The sequence below is a fragment of the Phragmites australis genome, chromosome 22, assembly GCF_958298935.1.
Source record: "Phragmites australis chromosome 22, lpPhrAust1.1, whole genome shotgun sequence".
NCBI classification, from domain to species: Eukaryota; Viridiplantae; Streptophyta; class Magnoliopsida; order Poales; family Poaceae; genus Phragmites; species Phragmites australis.
In genome coordinates this window covers 1,725,363-1,746,321 of record NC_084942.1, presented here as the reverse complement: position 1 = coordinate 1,746,321, position 20,959 = coordinate 1,725,363, and the positions used below count along the sequence as shown (strand labels likewise).

Genomic DNA, 20,959 nt, shown 5'->3' with positions numbered 1-20,959 from the left:
CCTTTGAAAATCAAAATTTTTATGTAGTTGGTGCATCAAAATGTCATTCTTACTAAAGATAAGTTTATCAGAACGAAATGGAAAGGAGACTCAAATGTGTTTTTTTTTAACATGAGAGCAACGAACATTTGTTCTTTAGATGCACTATGGCCAAATATATGCGGAGTTTGATTGGTTTAGTTATTGGGGTTAATTGTAGGCTAGAATGCATAGAGTAGTACTTTCTCTGGGTCCAACATTTCCTCCCCACTAGGAAACTTTCTATATAATGGGATTAATTGCTTTCATCTGGGTCATTTGGAGAATAAGGAATAGAGTAGTTTTTGAAAAAAACCAGTTTGATCTCCTACTAAGATTGTGCGTTGTGCATGCTCTTTTCTTCGGTATTGGACAGTCTCCTTGGCGGTCAGCACAAAGATATGCTGGTGACTGGAACGCGGACACTGCAGGAAATGACGCTCTTCTTCCAACCCAAGAAACAAGACGATGACGCGGCGTTGGTCGCAAAGGAGCAAACAACAGAGTGTGTCCCAGCCGGTGCAATCATCGAGATCATCTAGTGGGGCTGTCGATGCTTTGTTGTTGAGAGCAAGAGGGTCCGTGAAGTCTTGTGCATTTATGGTTTGGTGTGTTATAACCTGAATAACTTCAACTTGTGTCGCTAGCGTTTTGTGCTATGTCAGGAACCGTCATGTTTATCCTGGTAAGGCTATAAGTTGGTCTCGTTGTCAATTTTTGGTTAGGAGGCAGCCCTCGGTGCTGCACTAGTAACGTTGGTCGTTCAAAATGTGTGGTGTGTTTTTGCTGTAAATACTTTGGATCGGATGGAGAGACTGGTTGTAATTTCATTACCTTTGTGTAATGAAATCTGGAGATAACCTGTTCTGAAAAAAATGAGCGAATCATGTATAACAGAAATATAAACATAATAACTAAACTTACCTTGTTTTTGCTTCCTAGATAGTGGCAATATTCAGTGAGTCGGATGCCAACAATGGTGAGGGGAAGAAAATGAGTTAGCATCATGCACATATTGGTCTCAACTTGCCAACAATGGGGACAAATTGTCACATTTTTCGAATTCCATCACAGAACTTATGATCTAGCAGCACTAGCTATGCACTACTAAAATTACCTGCTCATACTTGCCCTATCAGATCATGTTAGTATTCTTCCTACAACATGAGAAGAATGACACATAAAAAAGATTGCTGCTAGCTACAAGAGAGAATCAAAGGAGGAGGAATAAGCTGCTAGCTTCTGGTCATTCAGATGGACCGGCTGACTTGGGATTGGATCTGGTCCCTGGCGCGGGCTTCTTCTCCACATTCGGCTTCGCGTTGGCCCCCGGCGTCGTCCCTTGATGGACGCCATTGACATGGAAGGTGTTGGTGGCCATTGCGGCTGGTTGCAACCTTCTGGCCATGGGACGATTGCTGTCGTCGTCGTCGTCGACGTCAGGAGGCAGGGTCGTCGGTGATGCTGCTGCACTCGCACTAATCAGGAGGACGAGGAGGAGGAGGAGATGGAGCAAGAGCATGGCGCTCATGACCGCACTGCTGCGTAGAACCATCATCTGTGACTCATGTGTGGGAGTAGTAGATCCAGGGGGGCGATCGATGTAAGAGTGTTCGTGTCTGTTTGGACTCGATCGGAGAGTGTTAGTGACTGCACCTTGTATATATTATGCTACTTCCACTACCCAAGAACATGCAGAGAACATGCTACCCTTCTCCATATCTTTGGTAGTGGAGTGGAGCAAAAGGGCGAGCTAGCCATGCATGAAACGTATGGCCGAGCTGTGTGAACATGTCACCCTGAGATCTGCATCAATTTCTTATTTTCTGTAGGGAAAAAAAATCTAGTGTAGTTTGATTCTCTTTGATCACAGCTAGCACCTCCTTTTCTTGAGCTAGTCAGATCTAATCCAAACAGACCCCTAAATGATCGATAATTCATACATCTGTACATACCAAGTCTTTCCTTTCACACACAGGAATTAAAAGAAAGAAAGAGAGAAATACATTGCCGTCAGGTAGCAGTAGCATGCATACATGCATGTCTACAGTTATCTGGTCAAATGCACATTTCAGTACAGATGGGGTCCTAAATGCAGACCATGTGAAGTTCATCTTTGACTAATGATTGTATTTGGTGATGTCGGGCACTATGAATTTGAGGGGTTTTTATCAATCAGTTAAGCTGCGGCTTGTCATGTGATCAGATCATACATCCACTTCTTGGAGAACAGTTGGGATAGTTAAAAATCTTATTTGGCTGTGCGTACACTACAATAGTGCAGCAAGCTTCACATTCAGATCGTCATTGTGCGCGATGTACGGCCAGTAGGTCACAGACGTATCATACACAGATAGCATGCTCATGCTCTGGAGTCTGGAGTAAGATCGGACAGTACATATGCAATTCATTATTCAAATCTACTCTTGACTCAACTCTGCAGTGGGAGGGATTATTGCTTGGCTACTCATCAGTTCACTCTACAGGCATGAGTATGAGGAGATAGTTGAACATATATACCAAGTGAAAATGCCATGCTCGATTAAGAGTAAACGATGCAGTACTAAGTGGATCTCCACATGGAAGAGGGGTTGGCCAAGAACCATCTGTCTCAACTCCACAGATTTGACTGGCTATCAGTTGGCCAAGTTACCTAATTGCCGAGCTTCTTGTTGCCTTCCTCCTTTGCAATCGTTGGAACATTCTTGGCCTTTTTGCTCTTGGACCGCAGTGGTAGATGCATGACATACTCAAGTAACATGGGGGCACTTGGAGTAGAGCTACTACTAGTCCACATTTGTAACGGATGCCACATGTTGTTTGGAGCTGGATGACTGCAAATGGGACTTATTTCTTAAGTGAACTGAACTGTCAATGCTCTGCAAACTTCAAATCCAGCTGAGCTTAAACAACATTTACCTGAGAGACAATAAGATCTCTGCGAAGCAGACACTGGATTCACCACGCAGTAGCTCAGCGTAGGTAGGCGCCGGCAATGAACGAGCCATAGGAGCTGTTTACACTTGGACCTCCTATAGTCCTATTTCACTTTGTTTCCAAGCAAACAGCCACAGAAAAAATATGAAATAAATCACACACATTGGAATGGTTGGATAAGCACATAAAATTTCAGGCTCAGCCGTTACCTGTGGAGGGAGATGAAAGAAGAGAATTCCAGACTTGGGGTGGCCGGTATTTGAGGTAACGACCTGTAACGCACACGGACCACCACAAACTTGGGGTGTCACTAAAAACCTACCTACAGCTCATCAAAGAAGAAAGATTCGATAACATCTTTTTTATAACTAGAGATATAACTAATCAGTCACTATAAAAAAAATAATTTATGTATCCGCACACTTAGCAACATATAAATCCTAGCAAACAGGGACATGCATCAATCAATCACCACACAGAAAAAAAATAACAATTTATATATCCGTACACTAGCAATATATAAATACTAGCAAACGAGGGACATACCTCGATCAAACATATAGGCCACCACGGGTCAAAACATACACAACATGGCTAAGTGTCATCATCTGTCAACATAACAAGATTTAATAAAAGTTAATGGTGGTTGTGCAAACGACGTGCAGCTACCCATCCCATATGCATGTCATCACCTCAAGATATACCTGGAGAGATAGCGAGTGTAAAATTCGAAAATCTCAGTAAGTGAATTGTTTTAACAAACTATTTAGCTACATTTGATTTAACATTAATCTTAACAAGATAATAAGCTGAATATGTTAACAATATATGAAGAAAACATAACTAAGCCTGACAATACCACAACAACCACATACTATCATCTATTAGCTACGATTCAACATAGCAGTATCATCCATAATGGTATTAAAGACTTCCTCAAAATATAAGAACGACATTGATGCAATTAAAGTAAAGACATCCACGTGCATGCAAATGTATGCATATGTCATGCTATTTCTTATCATTACTCCTCCATGGACAATGTAAGAGTGTGCAATGTACCCCTTTTCAGGTAACATACCATGCTGTACCGGTACAGTCGCGAATGATGCACGACATAATTTCCAATGTATGAGACGGATATATATGACATGCCTTAATCATAATTAAAAAGCATAATTTCCAAGATAAAATATTCCCATGAGCATGTGTATGGATGCACATGTTATATTTTTCCTCACCCTTACCATTCCACGGGTAACATAAGGGTACGCATTGTACCCCTTCTTAGATAACATACGGCGTTGTACTGGTACAGTCGCGACTAAGTATGGTGACCAAACTTACTATGTAAGATGTCGAGCTCATGATATGCTTCATGCACAAACGAAAGAAACAATTTCCAATATATGGATATACTTCAAGTATTGCACACGAAGAGTATGAATATTTACAAGTAAATAACATACTCTACTACTTTGACCTCATAATCTATGAAATCATCAAATCTTCAGAATGTGGACAGAAGTAATATGCTCACATTGAATTTAAAAGATTATTAGAGAGTGCAACAATTAAAAGATGAAGGTAATAGAATAACAATTTAAAGTGTAGCCATCTGCTACATTTACTTGCCTTTACCGATGCTGAACATGTTTCCCAGAGCGATTCGGAGCACAACAACCCTTGCAACAGAGAAGACAAATCGATGACAAATTTCGGCAAATTTGCGAAATCCCAATTTTCCCCCTTCTTCTTCCTCCCTCTTCCCTTGTTCCTCCTCTTCTTTCTTCTCTTCCCTGCTCTTCCTTCTTCTCTGTCCCTGTTGTGTGCCAACAGCAGTAGCACAATAGAGCACAAAGCACAGCACAAGGCGCGGTAGCAGTAGCAGTTGGGCGCGGTCAGCTGTGATGGGAGGCACGACGGCAACACGGTGGTGCAGGATGGCCGACGGGGCAGGGTTGAAGGTTCATCTAGCCCCTAAGTATAGTTTTGATAATTAATGACAATACATATGGACTAACAATTATGTTCAAAATTGTTAGTAGGTTATTTCATAGATGATACATGGAGGATTGTGCATGAATTTATTGAGGAATAACTTGTTGGAGAGGTAAAGTGCAACTCTAATGGAATCGAGGTAGTGAGTGGTTCATTGGATTAATCGGCTCAAGATCAAGTTGCTCATGGAGAGCCTCTTCTCGTGGTGAGAATTACATACTTGATAGAGGAGCGGTTAAAAGTTTGAACCCATCTCAACATGGATTATGGGTGATCGACAAATCACCAATACCACGGGATAAACTTTGGGTGTTATCTCTCATTACTTCTATGTTGTGATATTTACTTTCATACAATTTATCTTGTGTAATTTATATTTCTATAATCATAATTGCTTATATGTCACCTTAGGTTGCAAACCTTGACATAGATATAGAATTAGTTACTTTGTTGAGACATAGAGTTTGAGAATTTTATATATGTTGGAACCGATCATTTTAATTTCGTATCTTTATCGATTAAATTGATAGATAGTTTTTAGAACCGTCTATTCACCCTCACTAGTCGGTCTCCGTGATCCTAAGGGGTGGGGCGATAGGGGGATGGCCGATGGGGCAGCGTCGGGGAGCGATGGCTAGCAGGGTGGCACCACCGGTGGTGGCTAGGGTTTGGAGTCGGGGTGCTTGAGCCAAATGGGTTGGGATCGGGGTGGTGAAAGATCCCACCTAGCTTTTTTTTTCTTTTCAACCAATGATCTAGATTTATTGGGTTCATTAGGGCTTCACCAAGTGTTCAAATGGGACGTTAGATAGCAAAATGAAAATGTATCGACGAGATCTATGCATCCACGGTCTCCGATCGTCTATCCGAGCAACGGTTCAAAAGTCAAATTTCACATTCTCGTGGGTCCCCGATCAACATTTGAGTTTTCGCATTCTCGGGTATTACACAACCACCCCTGACCTGTATTCTAGTTTATTTCACAGTCAATTCGCGACGATAAAAATCTGAAAAAAAATCCCGGACACAAATGATACAATGGAGAATCACTGTAAGAATTTCAGATCTGTGGTGGGAGAACTAAAAAAGAGAATTTCTAGACGAATTCTGTAGCCCTGCGTGTTGGAGACTTGGAGTTTCAGTTTCACTTCATTTGCGATTCAAATGGCCAAGAGAAATTGTGGGAAAAAATCATTGAGCGGTGAAACACCATATGAAATCTCAACTAAAAACGATCTGCACAGGGAGAAACAAAAAAGAGAAATCACAGACAAAACAGTGTCAACCTTTACTGTTCCTCTTGTCAAAACTCTGTCATCAGCTTTGGGAGTTTATGCTTGAAGAAAGAACTATGTCAGCAGTCAGCACATCATCACGGTTAGATTAAAATTAGAATCATGTAGCGTAATCCAGCTAGAAATCTGTATGCCTCGATTGCCTAGCTGTGGTGCTGAATGCATGTGCACATGTGTTCCAGAACTGGATATTGCTTAAACTGAAGACGATCATCATCCAACTGAATTTTCTCTAGAACGATCACCCAACATAATTTTCAATTATAGAAAAAACTGAGTAGCTAGAAAGGTAAACATTTGACCATTGGAGGTCGGCTAGTCCTAGGGTTTGTTTGTTTCAGCTGTGATTTTTTGGAAAAGCTGATTCTAGGTTGCGAATTTTAAAAAGTTGCTTCTCCAAAGCTAATTGTGAGATTAGTTTTTGATGTGAATGAAGTGTATAATATGTATAATACTGTTATCAGCCTCGGAACATCACCACTAAGAATCCACAAAAGCATATTTAGACCAACTTTTGGATTATAGTTATAAACCTAGCTTTTGATTCTCAGAATTGCTTTCCAGAATCAGTTTGTTTATTTCAGATTTTGATTCTAAGGGCAGAATCCAGAATCAAAAGCTGAAACAAATACGGCCTTAATTAATCCAGTGCTGAGTAGTCTCGCGATGTATATGTTGTCTTTTTTTAGTCCCTAGAGGAATTATAAAAAAATACTAGACTATTACAAGTCCAGATTCTTCTCGCAAAGTAATGAAAAAAGTATAGACTGGCTAAATGAGAGGTCTTATGTAGACTGAAGGATCAAGAAGGTTTAGGATCCAAGATCTTGATATCCAAAATAGGTGGGGTATGACAGCAACGTGTTAGGAAGAAATAATTAAAAATAAAACTATAGGCAAAGTGCAATAGAAACCAGGTGATTCACACTTTTGATCTAGCCTTATGAAGGTGAAAGACCAGTTTCTAAGCTTGGGGACATTTAATTTGAATAATGGAACCCAAATCCATTTCTAAGATGATAAGTGGCTTGAAATCTCCGCACTTAAAAACCAATACTCATCTTTATATTACATAGTATGAAAGAAACAAGCTACAATTGCTCAAACTACTAATTCATACCTGATTAATGTGCCCTTTCCTAGGGCATTGACGAGGAACAAATCAACTAAATGGAATGAATTGGTTAGAAGTTGCATTTGTGCATGCATTTAAACAACCAAACTAATTCCTTTAGATGGTCACTTAATAAACATGGCTTGTAACAATGAATGGTTGAATGCATATCTTAAATAGAGGCCGGAATAAAGACTATTGGGAGAACAATACCTTGTCCCTCCTATGGCCAAGATTCGACGATGCCTGTATAAAACATGAAGCCCAGGGGACGAAACATGCTTTTGGCTAAGGAGCGAAGGGAAGCAACGAGCGGATTGGAGCGAGGACAAATTTCGTACCGGAAGGGAATGCAGTTCATAGGGGTAGAGATTTCGTACCATGCTCGAGGCCTGATGTTCAAGTTGGGAAAGTTGAGTAATGGGCTAACGGCAGGTTTGATGGGAGCAGAGGAGAGCATATGATTGCTTTCATCTTTTAACATGAAGAAAGTGACGAATTGTTGCATCACAACCTGTAAGATTTGCAACGATGCAACTTTGCAAGCCCTTTCAGATGTTAGAACAGCCATGCATTAGTCCGTGTGTGGCCTTAGTTAGTTAATCTGTTAAGATATTTTGGCTAGGAATAACACATCAACCATATCAGTCCTGATTTGATTTGTTGTTTCTTTGTTCCTGTGTCTTTTTCTGAAACAATATTGTGACAACACGTCAGTGTTCATGTCTGATATAACTAGCAGAACATGTATTACTGACTGCATTTGTACCTTGTCTCGTTCTCGGTTGTCGTTGGACCAATCGATGTAAGAATATTTTATTTATTAATTATGGCTCGTATAATTTATCAAATACTTTCAATAATTAATGTTCTAATGCGATGGTTGCTAGACTAAAAGATTTGGAATTTTTAGGTTTAAATACCCTTTTCTTTCCCTTCTATAGGACAGTTAAAGACGAAGGAAGAAGAGAGAAAACAGTATGTAACTGGTACCTAGGATGTGTTTTCCACGAGATCAAGGTACGTATATTATAATATTGACAGGTTGAATCGAAGTTGTGCTCAAACAATTCCGACTAAAATTTATAATATTGACAGGTTGAATCAAAGTTGTGCTCAAACAATTCCGACTAAAATTTCCCGCGTACGATTTTTTTCTTACAGTGTCCATGCTGCAAAATGACCTGAAACATCGGGCGATCTTGCCGTGCTAAGCTCTATTGTCTGTTTTCATCGATGGCGTTGTTGCTAGGATTATGAAAAGTCTAGGATCCTGAGGATTTTGTAGCAGCGGTATTCACACTCGAATTGAAGGTTCCAGTATCGATTTTTACCGGAGCTAGGGAAAGTTTTTTTTTAAGGAAAAGCTTTATTAGCTGTTAACTTTATATCATGGTGATACAACATAAAAATTTTCTCATGTCCTTTGCATAGCTAACATGAACAAATAAAAAATAAAAATAAATGGCAAAGCCATATAAAGAACCAACCAGTCAGAACGAAAACTCTTAGGCATGATTATTAAGATTGACTTCAATGCGTATCTAGACTGACATTCAAACCGGCTGAAGAGCTACCAAGACACTCGTTTCAAACATGCCGCTGCCGTAGTAGGTAGCACGCGATGCTCCTACCGGTGTAACACAGACTACGAGCGAAGCTAGTGTAAACATATAAAAATAGCATGCAATGGAGAAATAAATTCCTTTTGGTTAAAGACAATATTATTTCTGCGTAGTCATGCGGACTAATAAAAAGTGGTTGTTGTTGCCAATATATTGGATTTTAAATTTTTATTAATACCCAAAGCCAATTCTCAAACATATTTGATTACTTCGCGGTAGGTAAAGATTTGATACACCTTTATTATGAACCATATAGACCGGGTAAAACGACAATCATAGAAGATGTGATTAATTGTCTCTTTTTTTTAATAAAAGCAACAATTCTGATTCCTTACCTATTATCTTTTAATCAAATTATCTTTTGTTAAAAGAATTTTTTTACGAAGGTATAGAGGAATATTTTTTATTTTTAGCTGTATTTTAAGCTTACATATTAGGTTGTTTCTAATTGGTTCGTCTCCTCACACTAGAACCTTATAAAAAGAGTTAACTGAAAATATGTCAGACTGAGTTAAACTCCATCGAAATTCGTCTCGTCCGTGTGCCACGGAAAAGTATCATAATATCCAAGAAGTTATAAATTGGGTTGGATTCCTCGCATCTCCAATCAACTCTTTTTTCTCTTATCAATGGTTTGATTGAGGATTTCTGTTTCTGCATAATGGGCCGAAGTGTTATGTTGTATATAGCACAGATAAACTTCCAAAGGGTTAAGAATCGCTCGGGGGATGTAGCTCAAATGGTAGAGCGCTCGCTTTGCATGCGAGAGGCACGGGGTTCGATCCCCCGCATCTCCAACTAATGCTATCGTCTTTTTCTTTTTGCGTGTTGCACGGCTAAATCCTTGGAATCGAGGGAAGGGGGAAAATAGTCATTTTAGTCCCCAAACCTTTCCGGTGGTTTAGTTTTGGTTTCTCTTTTATACCAGTTATTTTTAGGCTATGTTTCTTTTTTATTCTAATTATAAATTTTAACTTTAAATTAAAAACCAATTATCATAATTTATAAGCTAAATTATACTACAAAATTTTATAATCTATAATCTAATAGAAATAAACTTCTCTACGAAATTCAAATTAGTCCCTATCTCCTAAAGCTGAGTAACAACAATCCTTACTCTTCTTCTCTAACGGTTTTATAGACGTGGCACAAATGATATCACATGCTCTCTTTTATAGCATGTATAATATGGTGTTTAGAAGAGATAGTTATGGAAAAAATTGGTTTTTTTTAATTGTAGTAGCATAGCTATTTAGTCGGAGGATAATGTACTTATTTAAGCACCGATATTTATATTAGCACTAACAAGATATATAACCGTCTTTAAATATCTGTAGTCTTTATTTGTATTAGAAATTATAATTTTTATATAAGTGCTTAATACTCTATTTGTCTAAGGGCCATAAGCACCGTATTATTCATGCCCTTAAGGCATATTTGGTTGGGTGTATATGCTCCAACCAGACTCATAGGATGTAGCATCTTGGTGTTTACCATCTCTGGTGTCTGGCTAACTAGATGTAAAATCACTGTATGAGCTTAACTCTGGGAAACGGATTGCAATTGTGTTTCTATAGAGTCAGGCTCATGGGATGCAGACATGGCTCAGCTAATGATAATATTAGTATATAATTAGTGAGTATGAATTTATATTAGTATATTTTAAATTAGATTAAAGTTTAATATGATAAATTAAGTACTATAGAGTGTATTTATATAAAATAAATATCATGTTAATATTTATTTTTTTATTTTAATCTCATAAAATATATACCCGTATAGACAATCAAATATAATTTCTTCATAACTAAGTTAAATATATATAATTAACTAAATAAATTACTACTATATACACTTAATCAGACTGAGATAAACCTGTCAGACCAGCCAAAAACATGCGAGCAACCAAACGACGGCATCGAGCAGCTTCTCAATCCTTGCAGTTGCCGCCGTTTCGTTTCCTCCGCCGTACCAATCACCTGAATACCGGATGGCGTCGTCGGCGTCCAAATCCACCACGCACCGCGCCCTCCACGCCTCCTCCCACGACGACCGCCCCGCGCAGCCTTTTTTTCTTTTTTCTAGGATTATTACAATGGATATGACAATATGATGCCCACTTGTTTCTCTGAGTTTGCAGCATGTTGTCTTTGCATATAATATTGCCAGGCTGAAAAATGTGTTTTTTTTTTCTAGAAATATTTGTTAGTCCCGCTTTCTCTGTGTAAAAGAGAAAAGTTGCATTTCTTTCCAGCTTTTGCTTTGAATTTAGGCCTTTGATTTATATTTTATTCTCTTGTGTTAAGTTGTTCTTGATGCTACTGTTCTTTTTTTTCATCACTAGGCCATTTGGCAGCAGAACTATTCAACCATCCCGGTGGATCCAGTTCTGGAAATTCCTCCTGAGTTCGATCCGGATTCTGCTGAGTTCATCTCTGACATCAATGATTATGCAACAGAATACCGAAAGGAAGATGTTATGGAAATCCCTCTTGATTTTGATACAGATTCTGCTGAGCTTGTTTCTGACATAAGTCACAATGCAGCAAAACAGCATTGGGAGCAAATGGAAATACCTCTTGACTTTGATCCAGATGCTGCTGAGCTGGTTTCAGACACACTGGACCATGCAGCAAATCAGCAACGGGAACAAATGGAAATTCCTCTTGAGTTTTATCCAGACACCTCAGCTGGCTTCTGATATAACAGAATATACAATAAAACTCAAACAGGTCTGATAACTGTTGTGCCAACTGTGTTGTGCCTTTGGTTAAATGCAGTTATAAACTATAACCTTTTACTGCTTGATTGCAGTCACATGAACGCGCTCGAAAGCTTTGGGCAGATTTGGCTGTTGAAGAGCAGTGGGAACAAGAGCGGAGTAGAATGCTAAAGGACATAGTAACAGTTCCAAATTTTACCGAGACACATAAAAAGCGTCCAAGAAAGGTAATATACTCACTATTCCAGACTTTAATATGATCCATTTATCGGTACAATCTAGAGATTGATTTGTGTTGATAATATGAAATCTTTGGCTGCCTGTTCCCTTTTCATTTGAGCTGACCTTTATATTTGTGTTGGAGTTTCATACTAGTATAGAAAGACTGAAAGTGTCAAGGCATTTAGCTGAAGAGGCAATGGATTATTTTGAGGAATGTGTTCCAATTTCAACAATGGATAGCACTGATTTCTCATCACCTGAGGATCCTCAACCAAATTCAGTTGTGAGTATCCCACCAAAGAGCAACAGTAGATTTTTTTCACAAAGGGAGATCAAGCTTTCAAGAACCCCACACTAAAACTGATCAACGTAGCCATCTTGAGGTTAGTTAATCGATTTGTTCTGTGCGTGGAATCTTGTTGTTCAAGTTTGCTCATTGTAATTCTTTTCAATATGCTCCCAGTTGTTGGAAATGCACAATAGCCCCACATTGAGACTATCATGTTTGAAGTATTATTGGAATATGTTGTGCCTCCATATTTCTGCATGATATGATCCCCAACACATTAAGTGCTCTGAATCATGCGGCGCAATGCAAAGTTTCAATTATTCTATTCAGAAGTTCTATATCTTTTCATTTTTTGTGGGGAAACAAATTTAAAATGTAAACACACCCTTCTAATCGATTCTGGATATTAAAACATGCTGCTTCTTACCATGGCTTATAGAGGTCCCATGAGGTACACTGTACTTGAGCTTGGGATCATCCTGAAGCCCCAACTTTTTTGTCTGATGTATGGATTCATATGATATCTCCATCTTGAATTTTTTTCATGCCATTTTAGTAGAGTGACATTTATGGTTTTTTTGCCTCCCAGGAATCTGACAAGCAAACCCAGTGCTCAATTAGCATAACTGGATCTGATGTGTCCGACAGTTTTTGTCTTTAGTCATACAAATGCCACTGGTTTGAAAAATTAGAAGCAACTCCAGTGATGATCTTGATGGCTTTAACACTCCACGGAGCAGAAGTTCTTGTTTCGCTTTCACCGCTAAGCCAGCAAAAACTGTTGAAAATTGTGATGTTCGGCAATACCTTGGAAATTTTGGAAGGGGCAACAATAGAGAGCTAAGAGAGATAAGGTCTAGTTATTTTGCTGATGACTATGTCTCCAAGAAAGCAAATCTGGACTTGCTTACGGATATGGTGATATTTCAGAATCGAATAGAATATGGGGGGTTTCTTATTTGTAACATTAGAACATTCTGACAGTGAACAAAGCAAATAGTGCCCACTGGTAAAAGAACTTAAGTAATTTATCATGATGTAATTATAAAGAGAATATCATTGTGTAATTGTTTGTGTTGTAGGGGTATTCTGCATCTATTTTTTTCCTGGCGAATGTGAATTTTCGGCAACTGCTATGACATGTTATCATGCTTCTGTAACAACCCTGCATGCTAATTTGTTTACTTGGGAATAATTTCGATCATTTTGCACTACGGGAAGAGCTATTAGATTTACTATCTATTCAATAGCATAATGCTTAAACAATTCTCTTAGTAGAAAAATATTATGTCAGCTCATTTCCTTTAGTTTTAGCTGATCAAGTCTCCCAACAGATGAAGTTACTAATGTTTGTGAACAGAATTAGAGAGAATGCCATACTTTATATTCTAAATCCAAGTCGTGGTGTTTGTTGTCGACGTCGCACTTCAATATATGCTATTGCCGAGGTTTTGTTTGTTGTGAAAACATATCATGTCATCATTTTCTTTAGAGGGGGCATATCATGTTATCGTTGCACTCGTCTCCCTTATGTGTTTTTTGTTTTGCGAAATGAGGCAAGAGCTCTGTCGATTCAATTAAGATAGGATTTTTAGAGATAAACAACAACCACCCCGGTAGGCGTCAGGAGCGAAAATGGACTACTCACTCCCGAAAAGACAACAAGATGTGTGAAACAAAACACTCTATGCAGCACTCCTCTCCCTTAGACTGGGGTGTAGACTTTATATATATACCATCGAGTGGTCCATGTTAATTCTAAATTTGGGTTCTCCTTTTGGCCAGCAAGCATGTTGCTGCATTACTGGGGAGAGATTAGATGGAAAGGCTCAGGAATTTCTTTGTCTTGGTTCAGGAATCTGGCAACCTAAAACTTTTTACTTCGTCAACTCAAAGACAGGTGAAAGTAGATGAGAAATGAGGTTAACTACTAAACCAAACACCCGCCTGATTACCTGCACTACAAGCAACTTATTAGTCTCTCAAACTTCAGGGTTCAGAATACTCAGATTGCTGCACGAAACTTTCTGTTTTGCACTCAACTGTGTTGAGCTACGGTTGATTTGTTCTGGATACATGTGTTTGCTATCTCTGAATATGAACACGGGGGTATGAAGCATGATGATCAATCATTCGTAGTAAGTAGATTTCTGATTGTACTTCACTGGTTCACTGTAAAATTCGCGAGGCTCAAATTTGAGCACGTATTTGCAGAATGCCTACGAGACAAGATTTCTCGAACTTGAACACACGATTGATGTGTCAAGAGCTCAAGATGATTGCTTTGCCTTTTTCTCTCGTAACTGTTGAGCATGATGACTGAAGAATGAATGACTGATCCTTGGCTCTTGCATGCGCAATGCGGTGCAGACGGGGGATCGCTCTGCTCTGCCCAGGTGTCGACGCTGCTGGCATGTATCTGTCTTCACTTGAGAGAAAGCAACACGTGTTTGTCTACGGCACTGCGATGCTCGTCTCATTCTGTTGTAGCTCTGGGTCTACTGCCCAGGCCAGAGACGCCCGTCCGTCGGTCAGTTTGTCCTAACGTGGCACTTTGTTCCAACAACGAAGTACGGCCTATTTAGTGGAGGTATTTTTATCTAAATTTTATCAGAAAAGTGATTTCGTGATTAAAAATGATTTTTTATGTAAACTCTATGAAGGAAGTTTAGTAGAGGTATTTTTTATTTAAATTCTACGAGAAAAGTGATTTTTAGTGTAAACTCTATGAAGGAAGTTTAATAGAAGTATTTCTAATCTAAATTCTACGATGAAAGTGATTTTTTAGTGTAAACTTCATGAAAGAAATTTAGTAGAGGTATTTATGATCTAAATTCTACGATAAAAGTAATTTTGTGGTTGAAAATAATTTTTATGTAAATTCTATGAATGAAGTGAATCAAGTGAAATTGTTTTTTTCAGATTTCAGTATCTAGTTTATTTCAGAGAATCACTTCTACGAATCAGCGTGGGAGCTAAAAACTAAAAACTATCGTTTAACAGAGCTCTTACTGATTTCACTCTGAGAACTGATCAAGGAGTTTTGTCAAACATGCACGTAAACTATTTTTCACAAATTCTACGGGAACTGAACTGATGAAAGAATGTATGATCAATTTCATGCAGTGACATATGATTTGCCTCCTTTTTAGTTGTGCCGTTTTGCATGACAAGAAACAGGGTGTCATGTGTAAAAACGGCTCTCTGATAGAAATCTTGTCCAAAACCCCACCTCACACCTCTTGTATAAAACCCCTACTCCACCTCTTCGTCGGCCATTTAGCTGCAGCAGCAGCAGCATTAACAAAGAGAGATCATGGTCATGGAGAGATCTCCTCCTCCGTCGTCTCCTTCCTCTTCCTCCTCCAATTCCTCCATTTGCAAGAGGGCGAGGACCCAGAAGGGCAGCAGGGCCACCAAGGCCAAGAGGCCCAGGAAAGATCAGGCTGATCCTCCCAATGCCACCACCGGGAAGAGGAGCTCAATCTACAGGGGAGTCACCAGGTACGCATCTCGCCATCTCTGCATGCCTTCCCATCTCTTGATTCCGATCGCCACTTCTCTCCCCTTGTACGATCCTTTCGGTTTCAATCACAATTCTCCGCGGATCCTGCATTGCCTTGCTGTTAAGTCTGTCGGCAACAATCAGGAATGAGTGCAGTGGCTGATCTCCAGTGCAGGATTGCGCATAACATCCATTTATCGAGCATCCCCAATCAGGCAGCTGTTTTCTTCGGATTTGAACGCGAATCTTCACTTGCATGTTACATTCGCCGGGTCTGGATTGCTCCTCTTTTCACTCCTCATCTTTAGGAGCTTGCTGAGAGTGCAGCGCCATGCTCTCCGGCCGTTTCTTGAATCCAACAGTCCCTTTCCTGCTTTCTCTTCTTGAGTGTTATTTCGAAGAAAACAAAAGGTCGTTTTCTGATAGCTAGGAAGTAGGAAGTTGGTTGATCCGCATTACTGTTTTGATTAAGATGGTCAGTTTCTTGAAAAAAAAAAGTTTTTTTCCCTTCCTTCTTGTAAATTAATTGCTGCTGCTGCTGCTCACCAATATACGCGTCGCATTGCATGCGTGGAAACAGGCACAGGTGGACGGGCAGATTCGAGGCACATCTCTGGGACAAGCATTGCCTCACCTCGCTTCAAAACAAGAAGAAAGGCAGGCAAGGTAAGTGTATCACAAGTGCATTTACACTTACTTGAAGAAACACTAAGTCTCCAAAGAAAGGATCTAAAGTATTTTTCTCGTGACTATTTTTTCCTCTTCTAAAAATCAGTTCCTCATATCTCTTTTTTTAATTAAAAAAGGAAAATGGAAAGGTCTAATACGAGGATTGTGCAGTAATAGCAATAGAAATCCAGGTCCTCTCATTCTGCAAGGATCCTGATGCATCTGTCATTAGTATAAAGCTCAGTTTAAAGTGCATCGAATTTTATAAGGCTGACATTCTGATCATACTTTGTTTATCTCCTTTCTTCTTTCTGTTATCTTTGGGGGGGTCCTTGCCTCGTGATGTGCATGTGACTGTGATCTACTGCTGCATTGTGTGTACCCCTCAATAGTCTATTTGGGTAAGTCCCACAAGTACTAAATATGTCTAAGCTGTCTTGCCAGATTCATGTTACTTGTCGCCAGATCATCTTGTGATCTGCATCCTTGTCTTAATGTGAACTTGTGAAAGATTATCTATTATCTGCAGGGGCTTATGATAGCGAGGAGGCAGCTGCTCGTGCGTATGACCTTGCAGCTCTCAAGTATTGGGGTCCTGAAACAGTGCTGAATTTCCCAGTAAGTTCCTGCTCCTGAAAACAAATTGTTCGTATGCTGTCAGAAGAATCATTCGTTCATTCATCATGGGAAATCCGTCATTTCTGGCACAAAAAATAAATAAATAAATGCACCGATTCCCATTTAGCAAGAGCCAGCCAGGATGCATCCTATTCCTAGCACTCCTGTATATTGTTCATGACCAAACAACCCAGAGAGGAGTGAGGTGAAAATGGCTGTTTTCTGCTCAATTATGAACAAGACAGCTAGTAGTAACAAAGTAAGATGCCATGGCCTCCAAGCCGGGGATTCCTGCGCCCACTGCGCTCAACTGCCCGAAACTGCGGACCACCTATTCCTCCATTGTTGTTTCGCTCGGCAAGTGTGGTGGAGCGTCCTCCATGTTTTAGCGCCTCTGGCGGAGACTTCACTTCTCGACTGGTGGATGGATATCCGGTCCAGAGTTAATGCCTTTTACAGGAAAGGCCTTGACTCCTTGATTCTCCTAGTATGCTGGAGACTTTGGTTATCTAGGAACGGCATCGTCTTTGACAACAAGCGAGTCTCTCTCAGTTCGGTGCTTGATCTGATTCGTAGCGATATTGACCACTGGTGCCGAGCTGGAGTAACCAAGTTGAATGCCCTTCGTAGCCGGCTGCGCATCTACGGCTCAATCCTTTGAGCTACGCATGTCTTTCTTAGTTGTTCTTAAATATGTGTAATCTCCTTTTGTGTTTGTTTGGTATTTAGGTCTGTCTGAGGTCGTTGTATTTAAGATTTTTTCTACTTAATATAAAGATACGTAGCTCTTCTGTGTTTTCAAAAAAAAAAAAAAGTAAGATAACATTGATCAAACTCCCAATACCTCATTTTTTAGATGATCTCTAAGAGGGGAGAGAGCAAGAAATTGTTGTTAAGAAAAAAAGGTCTCTAAATACAATTAATTGTCTCACAGTTGTATACGATTGTTTTTAAAGAGCAAGTTTCTTCCATATCAACTTTTTTCCTAACTAGACATCCAATTAATGTCTAAGGAGACCAGACTCACAATACCTGTCGGCTTGTAGTAAGCAGGACACACATAAACACAGACAAGACCAGATTTGATTAATGTGTGGTGGTAAGCAGGAGTAACTGGCCGTCAAAGTTTGTTTGCTGTTCGTATGCATGTTAGCCAGTAAATCAAATAAAACTAATTTTGGAGAAACATGTATGATGCGTTGATTGATGGATGCAGGTGGAGGATTACGCGAGCGAGAGGTCGGAGATGGAGGGGGTGTCGCGGGAGGAGTACCTGGCCTCCCTCCGCCGCCGGAGCAGCGGCTTCTCCAGGGGCGTGTCCAAGTACAGAGGGGTCGCCAGGTACCCAACTAATCACCAGTCCTATCTCTGTTCAATTACCAGATGCAATGATCATCAAACAGACCTGCCAAAAATGGATGGGTCCAGTCTGCAGCCTGACTCAGAAGCACAAAAACCTTTCTGCTCTGTGCTCGGCTGACACGGCATAAGATGAGGTCCATCTGTAACGTCAGTGACATGCGTCACTGGCCTATGCAACGTGTCACAGCCATGCCATGCGTGACCCATGAGCTCTTTCCTGCGTCAGCTTCATGCATCAAGAAAAAGTCAGTATTGTATTATACTCCTATAAAATGAATGAGTTGTGATACATCCAAACAATCTCCACCGTACATCTTTCACGATTAAAAGATTAACAATCAAAGTTAGTACCCCGTCACCTTTCCTTCATTCTCTGACCGTCAAATTAATTAGCAACTAATTTGAAAACTTCAATCAATGTACACACTAATTTGGAAAGCCATATCAATTTGGAAGCTTCTCTTACGCTGGAATCAATTCCCTCCACCTGGCTCTTACGCAATATTATTGATTTCACGTGTGTAATAAGTCCGTGGTTGCTAGTAAACTACAAACTCTGTCTGTCCTGAATGAATCACTCATGTACTCTGTTCAGTGTTCAGAGATGTCTTGAGTTCGTCAAAGTTGTAAATTTCAATCAACTAGTTCTGATGTTCTCTCTGTTCAATAATAATCCAGGCATCACCACAACGGAAGGTGGGAGGCACGAATTGGGCGGGTCTTTGGGAACAAGTATCTCTACTTGGGAACATTCGGTATGTATGGCTCCTATTCCTTTGGTACTACCAGCAATCTCATGCTCTTTCTTCTTCTTTAGAGCAAGACTGTTTTCAATAGGGGCCACCTAACTTTAACCAATTTTTATGATGGTTGATCAACCTAACTCCTACACAATTGAATGGCTTGTACTCCAGTTTCCCTTCAATGCAGACTTGACAATTGACACTTCCACCCATACTATACTGTACTACTCAAACAAGCATATTCTTAGGTCTAACCAACTTTTTTTTAACACACACTTAGCTTTCAAATCAGATCAGGATACAGTAGCATAATGTCGAGGCACTTTTACTGGCAAAAAACTGTCCTCTTCTTGATTACTTAGATATTCTGGACCATGAGACCAAGATACTATCATGTGGGCAGTCCCCAGAAGATTGATCCTCCAACTTGCCATAAAAATACTGGCATAAAACGGCAAACCGTTGGCTAATTACCAGCCAAAACTGCATGACTTCCAAAAGCATGTGACAAGCAAGTGATGGGAGTAGTCACCTGCCACTGCCACTTTCAGTAGTGGTAACAATAACATGGTGCATAAGGATCTTCAATTTCTCATCGCTGCCAGCCTTTTCTGTTTAGTATTATAAAACCAGCAAGAATACACCCGAATCTATCACTAACCATTTGTCTTCTACTCCAGATGCACTGCACTCTTGCAGCATAATAGCATATGTTAATGACGACGATGGGACACAATCAGTTCACAAATTTTGTAGTGTGGAACGATCTGCTCTTGTTCAGACAAACTTACATTGTTCTCTTTCTACAGATACTCAAGAGGAGGCAGCCAAGGCCTATGATCTCGCAGCCATTGAATACAGAGGCGCCAATGCTGTAACCAACTTTGACATTAACTGCTACCTGGACCACCTGCAGTTACTGGCGCCACTCCAACAGGAGCCACAGGTGGTTCCAGAACTGAACGAAGAGCCTCAACACGACCAACGTGAAAACACGGTAGAAGAGCCTCAACTTGACCAAAGTGAAAACATGGTCGAAGAGCCCGATTCAAGCCAAGTGAGGACACCTAGTGACATTGCAGAGCCCCTTGCAGTCGATGATGGGATCGAAGAGAGCTTATGGAGCACTTGCATGGATTATGAACTGGATACTATGCCAAGATCTAACTTCAGCAGCTCAATCAATCTGAGCGAGTGGTTCAATGACGCAGCCTTCGAGAGCAACATTGGGTGCCTGTTCGAAGGGTGTTCTGCGGTTGACGATGGCAGCAAGGATGGTGAAGGTCTGACAGAATTCAGTTTGTTTGGAGAAGGTGATGACAAGCTGAAGGATGTGTCAGACATGGAAGAGGGAATACATCCTCCGGCAATGATCAGTGTGTGCAATTAATTGAGTCTCCCTGTGCGTGCATGTGTCTGTGACATACCCAAGGAGGTTTTCACTTTTCAGGTGTCCTTTCTTGGGTATACTCAATTGTCTAATGCCATAATGCCACTGCAGTAAAGACGATGAACTTCTTGTAGACTGCCTGCTCAAGTGGGGGGCTTAGAAAAGAGGGAGATTCTGAGAGAAAGCCCCATGGCATTCAACTTGGCATTAGACAAATGTATTATTGTTCTTTAATTCTTTGAATTTCCTCCAGGCTGCTTGACTAACCTTAATAGATTGTCTCATTTAGATTCAACTAATCACATTCTGATTAACCTGAAGTGTGATTAATGGTTGTGTAGTATCACTGTTTTCCAAGGAATGCAGCATACATTTGTTTGTTTCCACGGTTGGCTGTAATCCTAATAGCTCCAGTTAAGCTATAAGCTATTACCCTTTTCTCCTTTAGA

General features: G+C 40.1%; 1 protein-coding gene, 1 long non-coding RNA gene, 1 other non-coding gene and 1 pseudogene across 3 annotated transcripts; 3 read left to right on the top strand and 1 right to left on the bottom strand.

Moving 5' to 3' along the window:
- Window positions 1-2,400: 2,400 nt before the first annotated feature.
- Window positions 2,401-3,306, bottom strand: LOC133905463 (uncharacterized). The gene is made up of 3 exons (XR_009907614.1): window positions 3,165-3,306; window positions 2,938-3,066; window positions 2,401-2,852 (listed from the first exon to the last, which is right to left on the bottom strand). It is a non-coding gene; the product is annotated as an uncharacterized LOC133905463 (long non-coding RNA).
- A 6,408-nt stretch (window positions 3,307-9,714) lies between these two features.
- On the top strand, window positions 9,715-9,787 carry TRNAA-UGC (transfer RNA alanine (anticodon UGC)). The gene has a single exon. It is a non-coding gene; the product is annotated as a tRNA-Ala (tRNA).
- A 1,193-nt stretch (window positions 9,788-10,980) lies between these two features.
- Window positions 10,981-13,345, top strand: LOC133905353 (uncharacterized; annotated as a pseudogene).
- A 2,148-nt stretch (window positions 13,346-15,493) lies between these two features.
- Window positions 15,494-20,894, top strand: LOC133904941 (ethylene-responsive transcription factor WRI1-like). The gene is made up of 7 exons (XM_062346592.1): window positions 15,494-15,727; window positions 16,309-16,394; window positions 16,790-16,798; window positions 16,927-17,015; window positions 18,232-18,356; window positions 19,056-19,132; window positions 19,930-20,894. Exons 1-7 carry the CDS (start codon window positions 15,540-15,542, stop codon window positions 20,508-20,510), a joined length of 1,155 nt encoding a protein of 384 aa, XP_062202576.1. The 5' UTR covers window positions 15,494-15,539; the 3' UTR covers window positions 20,511-20,894.
- Window positions 20,895-20,959: the final 65 nt, after the last annotated feature.

What these genes read in the sequence shown, in the direction of transcription:
- LOC133904941 (XM_062346592.1), top strand. Translation starts at nt 15,540, where the DNA reads ATGGTCATGGAGAGATCTCCTCCTCCGTCGTCTCCTTCCTCTTCCTCC. An exon ending in AAGTACAGAGGGGTCGCCAG is followed by an intron (nt 18,357 to 19,055) that starts GTACCCAACTAA and finishes ATAATAATCCAG; the next exon opens with GCATCACCACAACGGAAGGT. An exon ending in TCTCTACTTGGGAACATTCG is followed by an intron (nt 19,133 to 19,929) that starts GTATGTATGGCT and finishes CTCTTTCTACAG; the next exon opens with ATACTCAAGAGGAGGCAGCC.